The 14,670-nt window shown below is 39.2% G+C and overlaps 1 protein-coding gene across 2 annotated transcripts in view; it reads left to right on the forward strand.

The window, feature by feature from the left end:
* The window catches only part of ANKRD42 (ankyrin repeat domain 42), a 52,694-nt gene that overhangs the window by 36,770 nt on the left and 1,254 nt on the right, over positions 1-14,670 (forward strand). Inside the window, exons 8-10 of one of the 2 annotated variants that reach the window (XM_060176750.1) lie at positions 9,180-9,355; positions 11,038-11,164; positions 11,767-11,890. In XM_060176750.1, the coding sequence (XP_060032733.1) occupies positions 9,180-9,355; positions 11,038-11,164; positions 11,767-11,890 (427 nt within the window). Of the gene's footprint in view, positions 1-9,179; positions 9,356-11,037; positions 11,165-11,766; positions 11,891-14,670 lie in introns of those variants that run through there. The other variant, XR_009545629.1, reaches the window with a different exon arrangement.

The following is a 14,670-nucleotide window of genomic DNA, read 5'->3' on the forward strand; positions in this document are numbered from 1 at the left end:
TCCCCACCTGCAGGGGAGTCGCTTCACAGGCGGTGAAGCAGGTCTGCAGGTGTCTTTCTCTCCCCCTCTCTGTCTTCCCCTCCTCTCTCCATTTCTTTCTGTCTTATCTAACAATGACAACATCGATAACAACAATAATAACTACAAGAACAATAAAAAAACAACAGGGGCAACAAAAGGGAAAATAAATATTAAAAAATGTAAAATTAAAAAACATCATCTTAGTCACTATTATAAACATATTGATGCCATCATCTCTCCAAGTTTCCTTGTGTTTTTAAATTTTTAATTGGTGATTTAATAATGGTTTATGAAAATATAAGATTATAGGGGTATAGAACTACACTAAGCCTACCACCAAAGTTTTGTCACTGCTACCCCTCCCCTTCCACCACAATAATTAACATAGTTCTCACAAAATCTTTTTTTTAATTTATTTCTTTATTGGGGAATTAATGTTTTACATTCAACAGTAAATACAATAATTTGTACATGCATAACATTACCCAGTTTCCCATTTAACAATACAACCCCCATATGTCATTTATCATCCTTCATGGACCTGTATTCTCCCCACCCACCCACCCCAGAGTCTTTTACTTGGGGGCAATATGCCAATTCCATTTCAGGTTCTACTTGTGTTTTCCTTTTTGATCTTGTTTTTCAACTTCGGCCTGAGAGTGAGATCATCCCATTTTCATCCTTCTGTTTCTGACTTATTTCACTCAACATGATTTTTTCAAGGTCCATCCAAGATCGGCTGAAAACGGTGGAGTCACCATTTTTTACAGCTGAGTAGTATTCCATTGTGTATATAGGCCACAACTTGCTCAGCCACTCATCTGTTGTTGGACACCTGGGTTGCTTCCAGGTTTTGGATATTACAAATTGTGCTGCCAAGAACATATGTGTACACAGATCTTTTTGGATCGATGTGTTGGGTTCCATAGGATCTATCCCCAGGAGAGGAATTGCAGGGTCATAGGGTAGGTCCATTTCTAGCCTTCTGAGAATTCTCCAGACTGTTCTCCACAGAGGTTGGACCAATTTACATTCCCACCAGCAGTGCAGGAGGGTTCCTTTGACCCCACAGCCTCTCCAGCATTTGCTGCTGTTACCTTTTCTGATGTATGACATTCTCACAGGAGTGAAGTGATATCTTATTGTTGTCTTGATTTGCATTTCTCTGACAATCAGAGACTTGGAGCATTTTTTTATGTGTTTCTTGGCCTTTTGGATCTCTTCTGTGGTGAATACTCTGTCCAAGTCCTCCCCCCATTTTTGCATGGGGTTATTTGTTGTCTTGTTGTTGAGTCTGGCAAGCTCTTTATATATGTTGGTTATTAAACTCTTATCTGATGTATGGCATGTAAAGATCTTCACCCATTCTGTGAGGGGTCTCTTGGTTTGGGTAGTGGTTTCCTTAGCTGTGAAGAAGCTTTTAATTTGATGTAGTCCCATAGGTTTATACTTGCCTTAGTCTTCTTTGTAATTGGATTCATTTCATTGAAGATGTCTTTGAAATTTATGCGGAAAAGAGGTCTGCCAATATTTTCTTCTAAGTATCTGATAGTTTCTGGTCTAACATCCAAGTCCTTGATCCACTTGGAATTTACTTTTGTATTTGGTGAAATACAGTGATTCAGTTTCATTCTCCTGCATGTTTCAACCCATTGTTTCTAACACCATTTGTTGAAGAGACTCTGCTTTCCCCATTTAATAGTCTGGGCCCGTTTGTCAAAGATTAGATGTCCATAGGAGTGGGGGCTCATTTCTGGGCTCTCAATTCTATTCCACTGGTCAGTGTGTCTATTCATGTTCCAGTACCAAGCAGTTTTGATGACAATGGCCCTATAATACAATTTGAGATCTGGGAGAGTGATGCCTCCGGTTCTGTTCTTTTTTCTCAAGATTGTTTTGGCAATTCTGGGTCTTTTCTGGTTCCAGATAAACATTTGTAGCATTTGTTCTATTCTGCTAAAAAATGTGCTTGGGATCTTGATGGGGATAGCATTAAATTTGTAGATGGCTCTAGGTAATATATTCATTTTGATGATGTTGATTCTTCCAACCCATGAACATGGAATATGTTTCCACTTCTTTGTGTCTTTTTCAATTTCTTTGAGTAGGGACTTATATTTTTCTGTACACAAGTCTTTCACTTCTTTGGTTAGGTTTACTCCTAGATATTTTATTGTTTTTGTTGCTATAGTAAAAGGAATTGATTTCTGGATTTCAATTTCTTCTAACTTAGTGTTTGCATAGAGGAATGCCACTGACTTTTGAATGTTAATTTTGTAGCCTGACACCTTACTGTATTGCCTGACGATTTCAAAAAGCTTCTTGCTGGATTCCTTAAGTTTTTCCATGTATACTATCATGTCATCTGCAAATAAGGACAGTTTGACTTCTTCTCTTTCAATCTGTATCCCTTTAATTCCTTGCTCCTGCTTGATTGCTATGGCAAGAACTTCCAACACTATGTTGAATAGTAATGGTGATAGTGGGCATCCCTGTCTAGTACCTGATCTGAGTGGAAATGCTTCCAGTTTTTCACCATTGAGTATGATGTTGACTGTAGGTTTGCTATATATAGACTCCACTATCTTCAGGAATTTTCCATCTATTCCCATTTTTTGTAGTGTTTTGATCATAAAGGGATGTTGTATTTTGTCAAAGGCTTTCTCTGCATCTATTGACATGACCATGTGGTTTTTTGGTCTTGCTTTTGTTGATGTGGTGGATCACATTGATTGATTTACGTATATTAAACCAACCTTGCATGCCTGGGATAAACCCCACTTGGTCATGATGAACAATCTTTTTGATATACTGCTGTATCCGGTTAGCTAGAATTTTGTTCAATATTTTCGCATCTATGTTCATCAGAGATATTGGTCTGTAGTTTTCTTTTTTGGTTGTGTCCCTGTCTGCTTTTGGTATCAGGGCTTCATAGAAGCTGGCAGGGAGTATTCCAGTGTCTTCAATCTTCTGGAAGACTTTTAAAAGTAGAGGTATTAGTTCTTCTTTGACAGTTTTGTAGAATTCATTTGTAAAACCGTCTGGTCCAGGACTTTTATGTTTGGGGAGATTTTTGATAACTGTTTCAATTTCATTAGCTGTGATGGGCCTGTTCATGTTATCCACTTCCTCTTGACTTAGTTTTGGAAGTTGGTAGGTATCTAGGAAATCGTTCATTTCTTCCAGGTTCTCTAGCTTGGTGGCATATAGTTGTTCATAGAAGCCTCGCATGATATGTTGAATTTCTGCAGTGTCTGTTGTGATTTCTCCTCTTTCATTTACTATCCGATTTATTTGGGTCTTCTCCCTTTTTTGTTTTGTGAGTCTGGCTAAAGCTTTGTCGATTTTGGGAGTCGGGCTGTAGCGCAGCGGGTTAAGCACAGGTGGCGCAAAGCACAAGGACCGGCATAAGGATCCCGGTTCGAACCCCGGCTCTCCACCTGCAGGAGAGTCGCTTCACAGGCGGTGAAGCAGGTCTGCAGGTGTCTTTCTCTCCTCCTCTCTGTCTTCCCGTCCTCTCTCCATTTCTCTCTGTCCTATCCAACAACGACAACAACAATAATAACTACAACAATAAAACAACAAGGGCAACAAAAGGGAATAAATAAATAAAATAAATATTAAAAAAAAAGGTTTGTTGATTTTGTTTACTCTTTCAAAGAACCAACATTTACTTTCCTTGATCTTTTGTATGGTTTTCCTATTCTCAGTGTTATTTATTTCTGCCCTAACTTCAGTAATTTCTGACCTTCTCATTGCTTTAGGGTTCCTTTGTTGTTCTTCTTCTAGGTCTTTAAGATGTGCAATCAGGATATTAATTTGTGCTTTTTCTTGTTTCCTAATGTGTGCTTGTATAGCTATGAACTTCCCTCTTAGGACTGCTTTAGCTGTGTCCCAAATATTTTGATAGCTTGTGTCTTCATTTTCATTGAACTCTCGAAACATTTTGATTTCTTCCTTGATTTCCTCTTTGACCCAGAAGTTGTTAAGAAGTGTACTGTTGAGCTTCCACATTTTGGCACTGTGACTAATCTTTTGTTGAGTGCTGTTAAGTATTAGTTTCATTCCACTGTGGTCTGAGAAGATGCTTGGGATGATTTCAATGCTCTTGAATTGGCTGATGCTGTCTTTGTGGCCTAACATATGGTCTATCCTTGAGAATGACCCATGTGGATTTGAGTAAAATGTGTATTCCAGTTTCTTGGGATGAATGACTTCTGAAAATGTGCAATAGTTCTAGTTTATCTATCTCTTCATTTAGCTCCCTTATGTCTTTACTGATTTTCTTCCTGGATGATCTGTCAGTTGATATAGTGGGGTGTTGAAGTCCCCTACTATGATTGTGTTACTGTTAATATATTGCTGTAGCTCTTTCAGTAGAAGTTTGATGTATTTAGATGGCTTCTCATTGGTTGCATAGATGTTAATAATTGTTAAGTCCTCTTGATTGACTGATCCTCTGAGCATTAAGTAGTGTCCATTCCTATCTTTTTTAATCTTATCTATTTTAAAGTCTATCATGTCATATATGAAATAGCTGTTCCTGCCCTTTTTTGTGGGCCATTGGCTTGTATGATAGTTTTCCATCCTTTCACTTTAAGTCTGTGTTTGTCTTGTTGAGTTAGGTGGGTTTCCTGTAGACAGCAAATTGTTGAGTTGTGTTTTCTGATCCATCTTCCTACTCTGTGTCTTTTAATAGGTGAATTCAGGCCATTGACATTTATTGATATCAAAGATTGAAGATATTTGAACGCCATTCTTGTAGAGTTTTAGAGTGTTTTGATATATGTCCTATTTGTGGTGGTCTGGTTGTTCATAGGAGACCTTTCAGAACTTCTTTCAGGGCAGGCTTGGTGATGGTTGCTTCCTTCAACTGTTGCTTGTGTGAGAAGGTTTTGATGCCTCCCTCTAGTCTGAATGACAGTCTAGCAGGATATAGTATTCTTGGCTAAAAGCCTTTCTCATTGAGCACTCGATAGATATCTTGCCATTCTCTTCTGGCCTGTAGTGTTTGTATGGAGAAGTCTGCTGCTAATCTTATGGGTTTTCCTTTGTAGGTGACTCTTTGTTTTTCTCTTGCAGCCTTCAGGATCCTTTCTTTATCCTTATTCCTTTCCATTCTAAGTATGATATGTCTTGGTGTCTTTAGGTCTGGGTTAATTCTGTTTGGGACCCTCTGGGCTTCTTGAATCTTTATGTCTTTGATGTTGTCTAGACTAGAGAAATTTTCAGCTATTATGGCCTGGAAAATGCTTTCTTTCTCTCTTTCTCTTTCTTACTCTGGTATGCCAATAATGCGTATATTGTTTCTTTTGAAGTCATTCCATAAGACTCTGTTGTTGTTTTCAGCATCTCTTAATCTCTTTTTGAGATCTCTTACTTCTTTTTTAGTTGTCTCTAATTCATCCCCAATCTTTCTAATTCTGTCTTCAGCCTCATTGATTCTATTCTCTCTGCCCTTTACTGTTTTCTGGAGTTCATCTATTTTGTTGCCCTGCTCTGATACTGTTTTAGCTTGTTCAGCTAGTTGCCTTCTTAGCTCAGCGATTTCAGCTTTCAGCTCTCTAATAACCATGAGATAATTAGTATTTTCTTCCATATTCTCATTTGTTGTTCCTGCATTTCTGATTACAATTTTTTCAAATTCTTTACTCACTCCTGTTATTATTTCCTTAGCTAATGTTTGGATGTTGAACTCATTGTTTTGTGCTTCATCCTCTGGAGGACTTTTAGCTGGACTCTTGTCCTGGTTCGATTCTCCAATATTTTTTCTTGTTGTTTTAACTATTTTATATATTATGTTATGAGTTCCCTTTATCAGTACTTTTCAAATTATTGATCACTATTGGTCTTCTGAGTTTCCTGGTTAGATCTCTGTCCCCTGGTGTCCCTTCCTGTCGCTGCTCCAGATTCTGAGGGTAGTAGCAATGGAGACTCAGAGTTGCACTTGGTGAGTCTCTGGGGAGTCCTCTCCTCCCTTAAGCTGTTCCCTTGTTGGTGGAGCAGACTGGAGGTGGTGTCTCCACTGATAAACTGCTGGACTGTGAGCAGTCACTTAATCTCTCCTTAGGCCCCTCTCTCCTCTCTGTCACCAGCCATGCGTGTTTGTACTCATGGGTGATTTACTGGGTTCCTGTGGTCATTCTAGTCCTGTCTTGTTTCTCTGGGGAGTCCTCTCCTCCCTTAAGCTGTTCCCTTGTTGGTGGAGCAGACTGGAGGTGGTATCTCCACTGATAAACTGCTGGACTGTGAGCAGTCACTTAATCTCTCCTTAGGCCCCTCTCTCCTCTCTGTCACCAGCCACACGTGTTTGTACTCACCAGTGATTTACTGGGTTCCTGTGGTCATTCTAGTCCTGTCTTGTTTCGGTGTGTGTGCTCTCCTTTGGTATTCCTAGTCGATCTGGGAGAGGAGAGGAGAGGAGAGAAAGCGATCTGCTGCTCGTAGCTCCACCTCCGGCAGTCGAATCCAATTTCCTATCCATGTTTCTTTGTTATTCATGTACCAAATTACTAAAAATGACTCTAGTGTTACAGAAATAGCCTTCAATGTCGTATAATATAAATACTCAATAGGGGCTGGGTGGTGGTACACCTGGTTAAGTGCACACATTACAATGTGCAAGGAGCTGGGTTCAAGCCCCTGGTCCCCACCTGCAGGGGGAAAGCTTCACAAGTGGTGAAGCAGGGCTATAGGTATCTCTCTATCTCTCTCCTCTCTCTTCCCCTTCCTTTTCAATTTCTGGCTGTCTCTATCCAATAAATAAAGATAATAAAACATTTAAAAAAGGAAATTAAAATAAATACTCAGTAAATGACAGGCACTAAATTACAACTTAGTACTAGAGATAATGAAGTAGGTTAGTATATTCTTAGCGATTTGCATCAAAAGGGAAATATATTATTCAGGAGGGGCCAGAGAGATAGTTCACCTAGGTGAATTATCAGTTCACTAAATGGACTCAATCCAAATTTGAGCCCCAGCATCACATGGGAGGTCAGTGGAGGATATTCTGTGTTCTGGTGCCTCCCCTTCTCACTGTCTTTGTCTGAATGTAAAAAAGTATCCCAGAATGGTGAAACCATGCATGTGTGAGACCATGGTTCTAGCAAAGAGTTAAAAAAATGGGAGGGGGGGGCATTTTCAGCTACATTATTTGTGGTATTTAAGTTTTCAAGGAAATTGTTAATATTTGTTAGTGATTAAAGCATTTTTTTTACATTGAAACATTGGAATAAATCCTGTTCATTTTATATCAGGAGGGAAGTTGGACTGCAGGTTTTTTTCAGAACAGGATAATTATTTTGGGGCAAATTCCAGTCTGCTAAAATCATTTGTGATTTCTCTGGTGACTGAGGACATACATAAACCATGAGCTAGGTAATAGCACGTTTTATTTAATATAATTTTATTAGTGATTTAATAGTGGTTTATAAGACTGCAGTGGTATAGTTATACACTGCACCTACCACTAAAATTCTGTTCTCTGTGTAAAACTATTACTCCATCATTAGTGTACAAAAACAGCTTGTGGGGGCCAGGCAGTAGTTCACCTGGTTAAAAGCACTCACACTGCAGTGCTCAAAGACCCAAGTTCAAGCCCCTGATTCCCACCTGCAGGGGGAAAGCTTCATGAATGGTGAAGCTGGACTGCAGGTGTGTCTCTGTCTCTTTCCCTCTCTATCTTCCCATCTCCTCTCAATTTCTCTCTGTCTTTATACAATAATAAATAAATATATATATAAAAGGATTTGAAGTTTTTTCATTTCAAGAGTAATTCTCCAAGTTCTAAGAGAAATAATTTAATATTTCACCTAGAAAAAAATGGAAAAATGAACAGATAACATGCAACAACAACCCTAAAACTATTATTAACAGCTTTATATAGATAAGGAAAAAAGAATGTGAATGGAGGTTATTTTTTCATTAAATTTTAAGACCTTGGTAAATGCTGTGGGCTGAGGAAGAATAAAAATTAGTCATACTAGAGATATACTTAACCCTAAAACTGGAACCAGAGCTAATTATTTTTAAACATTTACTTATGAAAGAGAGAAAGAGAGAGAGAGAACCAGAGCTTCACTCTGGTACATTGGATGCCAGGAAACAAACTTGGAACCTCATGGTTGAGAATTCAATGCTTTATCTACTGCACCACCTTCTAGTTTGACCAGAACTAATTTTATATTCTAAATCAGAATATCTAAAGAGATAGTAAATGTAGATAATTAAGTAGGGTACTTCCATATTTTTCCCCTGTTCCATTGGAGCCTGCACTGCTTCCAGACTGACTTTTTCATTCTTTTTATTTCTGATAAAGAAACAAACTGAGATAGAGGGGCAGAGACAACACATAGTACCCAGAACTTACCTTGGTGCTGTGGCACTCCCATGTGGTTATGTGCCCAGTCAGGGCAAAACATACACCTGATGGGTGAGCTATCTTCTGGACCCTGGACTTTTTTTATTCAGTAGAGCACCTCTGCTTAAGGACTATTTCTCTCAGTTGTATTTTTGCCAGTATGAATTGTGGAATTGGATCAGTGAGGTAGCATACCTGGGAGTATGCCTGCTTTGCATGCAGCCTGGGTTCTAGATACTAGTATAGCACATGGATTACTACAAACCTAGAAGGAGCTTCAGTGCTATGGTGACTTTTCTCCTCCTCCCCCCACCCCACCCTCTCTTTAAGGTTTATTTATTAATGATTGAGAAGGGAAATTACACATGTGATTCTGGACATTGAGGGTCTCATGCTTATAAATTCAGCACTTTAGGCACTAAGTCACCACGCTGGGCTGTCTTTGTCCCTTTGTATCTGAAAAAGTCAGCCTGTTGTAGTTAGTCCTTGATCATCTTCTTCTAGCATTTGCCCTTGTTAGTCCTTGATGATGGCAAAACAAAAAGAAGAAAATAGTTATGGAATTAGTCTTTAATATGACTACTTTTCCTTAATGTATATTAACTGTTTGCATTTCACATAAAGCTGTATATGTGTTTAATTGCCTCTCACCTTTAGATACAGTCTTGATCTTTTACTGATGACTGGATGGTGGCACTATGTATGGAGTATAATTTCCTAAATTAAGTGCAAACTTCTGTTTTCAGTTTGTAAGACCAATCTTGCTAACTGTTGACTTTTTTATATATATTTATAGGTTTGCTCATTTAGCAGCAGTAAAGCTATTGGAAGGACTACAGAAATTTGATGTAGATGATGATAATGAAATCGATGACAATGATGTGAAGTTTTTTAGAAGACATGGTGTTGAGGGAAGTACTGATGCCAAGGATGATTTATGTCTCAGTGAGTCGGATAAAACAGATGCAAGAAGTAAGTGTGCTGCCTCTGTCACAGTTTAACTAAAAACTTTATTTATTTATTTATTTGCGAGTGAGGAGGAGAAGAACCTGACATATGTGATTCCATGGATCAGACTCTGGACTTCATGACTGAGTCACTTCCTGGGCTTTTGTCACCATTTGTCTTCTAAGAAATGCCAGAATGGTCTAGGCAGTGGCACACCCAGTAAAACTCTCCCCCTCTTCCTCTCCCTCCCCTCTCAATTTCTGGCTTTCTCTATCGAGTAAATTTTTTAACAAGATAATACAAAAATAATAATAAATAACTAGATAATCAAGCATATTTCAGTTTTTCTAATTTTCTGATATAAGTAGATTATGCATGTTACGATTTGTGTAACATACTAATAGTCCTAAAATACTGACTTGTGTTCTTTAAAACTTGTTCATACGGAGTTGGGTGGTAGCGCAGCGGGTTAAGAGCGGTGGTGCAAATCACAAGAACCAGCGTAAGGATCCTGTTCGAGCCCCCGGCTCCCCACCTATAGGAGAATCGCTTCACAGGCGGTGAAGCAGGTCTGCAGGTTTCTTTCTCTCCCCCTCTCTGTCTTCCCTTCCTCTCTCTCCATTTCTCTGTTCTAACCAACAACAACATCAATAACAACAACAATAATAACTACAACAATAAGATAACAAGGGCAACAAAAGGGAATAAATAAATATTAAAAAAAAAAAACTTGTTCATAGGCTGGGGTGATGGCAGTGACTATGCAAAAAGCCTTTTAAGCTGAGTACCTGAGCTCCCAAGTTCAGTCCCCAGCACTACCATAATAAGATAGAGCTGAGCAGTGCTCTAGTAAAAAAAAAAAAAAGGACCGGGTGGTGGCGCTGCAGGTTAAGCGCACATGACGCTAAGTGCAATAACAGGCTGGAGGATCGCAGTTGGAGTCCCTGGCTCCCCACCAGGAGGGGGGTCGCTTCACAAGTGGTGAAGCAGGTCTGCAGGTGTCTATCTTTCTCTCCTCTCTCTGTCTTCCCCCCCTCGATTTCTCTCTGTCCTATCCAACAATAACGACAGCAATAACAACAATAATAATAACAACATCAATAAACAACAAGGGCTACAAAAGGGAAAAAATGCCCTCCAGGAGCAGTGGATTCATAGTGCAGGCATTGAGCCCCACCAATAACCCTGGAGGTAAAAAAAAAACACCTTGTTTGTAACATTACTAGTCATAGTATAGTACACATTCTAATAACAGAAAAAGAATTCTCCATATTATGTATTTCATTCTTCATTCTAATACTCTAATAATGTTAGATATTTATCCTTTTATGTACATGCTATTATCAATTTAGTTCCATCCTCAAACAACATACCCACTGGATGTAGAAGAAAATATCCTAGAGGTCCAGCCTTTTGAGCAGATAATCCTACTTTTGCATGCCTCTTATTTTTTTAAATCTTTATTTATTTATTGGATAGAGACAGCCAGAAAGTGAGAGGGCAGGGGGAGATAGGGAGTGAGAAAGAGAGACACATACAGCACTGCTTCACCACTAGTGAAGCTTTCTTCCAGCAGGTGGGGGCTGGGGCTTGAACCCAGGTCCTTATACTTTGTAACATGTGCACTCAACCAGGTGTGCCACCATCCAGCCCCCAATAATTTACTGTTTATCTAAACGAGGTTCTTGTTCAATTCTGTCTTGCAGTGAGAGCTTATAAGAAAATTGTAGACCTGAGACACCTCCTGGAAATTGCTGAGAGCAACTATAAACATTTGGGAGGGATAACAGAAGAAGAACTTAAGCAGAAGAAAGAACAACTTGAGTCTGAAAAGTAATATCCCTAAAACTGTGATGGTTTGTTTTATTCTCTAAGTAGCCTGTGAGGGTTTGTCAATCAGCTTTGTTAAAAAATATTTATTTTTATTTATTTTCCATTTTTGTTGCCCTTGTTGTTTTATTGTTGTTGTTAATGATGTCATCATTGTTGGATAGGACAGAGAGAAATGGAGAGAGGAGGGGAAGACAGAGAGGGAGAAAGATAGACACCTGCAGACCTGCTTCACCACCTGTGAAGTGACTCCCCTGCAGGTGGGAAGCTGGGGGCTTGAACCAGGATCCTTAAGCTGGTCCTTGCACTTTGCACCACGTGCACTTAACCCACTGCGTTACCACTTGACACCCCCCCATTTTTTTTTTTACTGCCATCAGGTTTATTGCTAGGGCTTGATGGTGATACTATGAGTCTACTGCTCCCAGCAACCATTTGGTAGTGCTCAGAAGTAATACAAACAGCCTCTTTCATACATTATCTTATGTAGACTTCACAGCTTCATGAATTATTTTCTTGCCACACAGATTAGGAAACCAAGACTTAATATAGAGGTTAATAGTTATTACTTGATATTAAAGACTGATTAGAAAAACATTTGACAGGACTATCAAAGAGCTACAAGATCAACTGGAGTATGAACGACTACGTAGAGAAAAATTAGAATGTCAGCTGGATGAATCTCGAGCAGAGGTGGATCGACTCAGAGAGACAATGGGAAAAATTCAGGTTTGAAACATTATGGCTGTGATTGGTGTGCTTTTAAAAACTATCTTTCTCGGGAGTCGGGCTGTAGCGCAGCGGGTTAAGCGCAGGTGGCGCAAAGCACAAGGATGCATAAGTAAGGAAGAGGACAAGCTTTAGATTGAAGCCATTTGGTTCTGAATCCCGGCTACAACTATTTTTGGTTTGGGCAAATCATTTAACCTCTATGTCACAGTTATTGAATAGAGAGGCAGAGAGAAGAGAGACACCACAACACTGTTCCACCAGCACCACACCTTGTGCAGGGAGCCCCTGTGTAATGAGTGCCAGGATCATGAACCTGGATCCTCCCACATAGTAAAGTCTGTTCCCCCTAGTTCAAAATCATATAATTGTTAATCTTTATTTTTTATTAGTGATTTAATAATAATTGAGAAGATTGTGGGATAAGAGAGTACAATTCCAAATCAATTTCCACCACCAGAGTTCCATATCCCATCTCCCTTCCCTCCATTAGAAGCTTCCCTATTACTTATCCATCTGGGAGTATGGACTAAAGACATGTATGGGGAGCAGAAGGTGGACGGTCTGGCTTCTGTAATTGCTTCTTTGCTGGACATGGGCATTGACAGGTCGATCCATAACCTCATCCCATTTCTATCTTTTCCTAGTGGGGTAAGGCTCTGGGGAGGTGGGGTTCCAGGACATATTGTTGTGGTCGTCTGCCCAGGGAAATCAGCATGGCTTCATGGCAGCATCTGCAATTTGGTGGCTAAAAAGCATTAAGATGTAAAGCAGAACAAGGTGTTTAATAATCAGGAACGTAAAGGTCAGAGTATAGCAGATAAGATTTGAGGCCTTCATGATAGAGAAAGTGTGTGTGGATGTGAGAGTCTGGCTTATTGTGGTGCTGGGGATTTAATGATAATATTTGTTACTCTAAACATTTAAAGATGTGTCTTAAATTTGAATTCTTAAAACTTCAAAGAGTTACTATGCGCAAGGACATGCGTTTGAGCCTCCAGTCTCCACCTGCAGGGAGAAAGCTTTGCAAATGCTGAAGCAATGCTGCAGGTGTCTCTGTCTCTCTTCCTCTCTATCACCCTTCCCTCTTGATTTCTGGTTGTCTCTATCTAATAAATAAATAAAGATAATAATAAAATTTCTGTTGGTGTATTGCACCAAACTAAAAGTATGTTTTCATCATAGGCTAGGAAAAATAAATAGGTAGGCAGGTCTTCATTGAAATAAGACTTTATTTCATCATAGACAAGATTAACAGATTGGAAGAAAAGCCAGAATAGAAAAAGTTTTGTCCTCCTTTCTTCATCCCCTTCCTTCTTTCCTTTTTTCTTTCCTTCCTTATATCCAGAATGTATAAACAACTTATAAAAATAAATATGAAAAAAACAATAGTAAAAAATTGTTCAATACTTTGAATAGGCAGTGTTCAAGATAGCCACAAAATAAAATATGTCCAAATGACCAATAAACAGGAAAATGTACTCAGAATCATGAGTTATCAGAAATGTAAATTAAAACCAAACAAGTTGCCATCATAAACCACTAAAATAGTGACAATTAAAACACAGGCATTACCAAGTATCAATGAGGATACAGGGTAATTGGAATGCTTATCACTGTAGGAGTGTAAATTACTATTCTGGAAAACTGTTAGGCAGTATCTATCAAAACTATACATGTACCTTAATTCCTAGTGGAATTAATATATTTATCTTGATGTGCACAGATGGACACTAAAAGACATGTACAGTAATATTCCTATAACTATTATTATAAATATACCCTCAAACAGAAATAACCTAAATATTTTATCAACAGTAAGAGTAAGTACATTTTGGTAATTGGATTACTGCTCTGTAAGTCATTACATTCCACATTACATGGAACAATTTCACAAATATAATGATGGGCAAAAAGAAGCAGTATAAATGAGTATGGGGTAATACCATGAAGTCCAGAAATAGTAAGCTAGTAGTGTTTGAAAGGAAGAAAATGAAGGTTTCTTGGATGCAAGTAATGCTCAATTTCTTGACTTCATTTGGTCACACTGGGTATATTCACTTTGTGAAAATTAATGAAGCTGGGAGCTGGGTGGTGGCCCACCTGGTTGAGCGCACTTTTTTTTTTTTTAATAAAAAGGAAACACTGAGGGGAGTCAGGCAGTAGTACAGCAGGTTAAGTGTAAGTGGTGCGAAGCACAAGGACCAGCGAAAGGATCCCAGTCGAGCCCCAGGCTCCTCACCTGCAGAGAAGTCACTTTACAGGTGGTGAAACAGGTCTCCAGGTGTTTATCTTTCTCTCCCCCTCTCTCTCTTCCCCTTCTCTCTCCATTTCTCTGTCCCAAAAAAAAATGAGAGAGAAAAAAATAAAAAGGAAACACTGACAAAAACCATAGGCTAAGAGGGATACAACTCCACACAATTCCCACCGTCAGAACTCCGTATCCCATCCCCTCCCCTGATAGCTTTCCTATTCTTTTTTTTTTAATATTTATTTTATTTATTTATTCCCTTTTGTTGCCCTTGTTGTTTTATTGTTGTAGTTATTATTGTAGTTGTCATTGTTGGATAGGACAGAGAGAAATGGAGAGAGGAGGGGAAGACAGAGAGGAGGAGAGAAAGATAGACACCTGCAGACCTGCTTCACCGACTGTGAAGCGACTCCCCTGCAGGTGGGGAGCCGGGGTTTGAACCAGGATCCTTATGCCGGTCCTTGTGCTTTGCGCCACCTGCGCTTAACCCGCTGCGCTACAGCCTGACTCCCAGCTTTCCTATTCTTTA

The sequence above is a fragment of the Erinaceus europaeus genome, chromosome 17 (genome assembly GCF_950295315.1).
Source record: "Erinaceus europaeus chromosome 17, mEriEur2.1, whole genome shotgun sequence".
In the NCBI taxonomy this organism is placed as follows: domain Eukaryota; kingdom Metazoa; phylum Chordata; class Mammalia; order Eulipotyphla; family Erinaceidae; genus Erinaceus; species Erinaceus europaeus.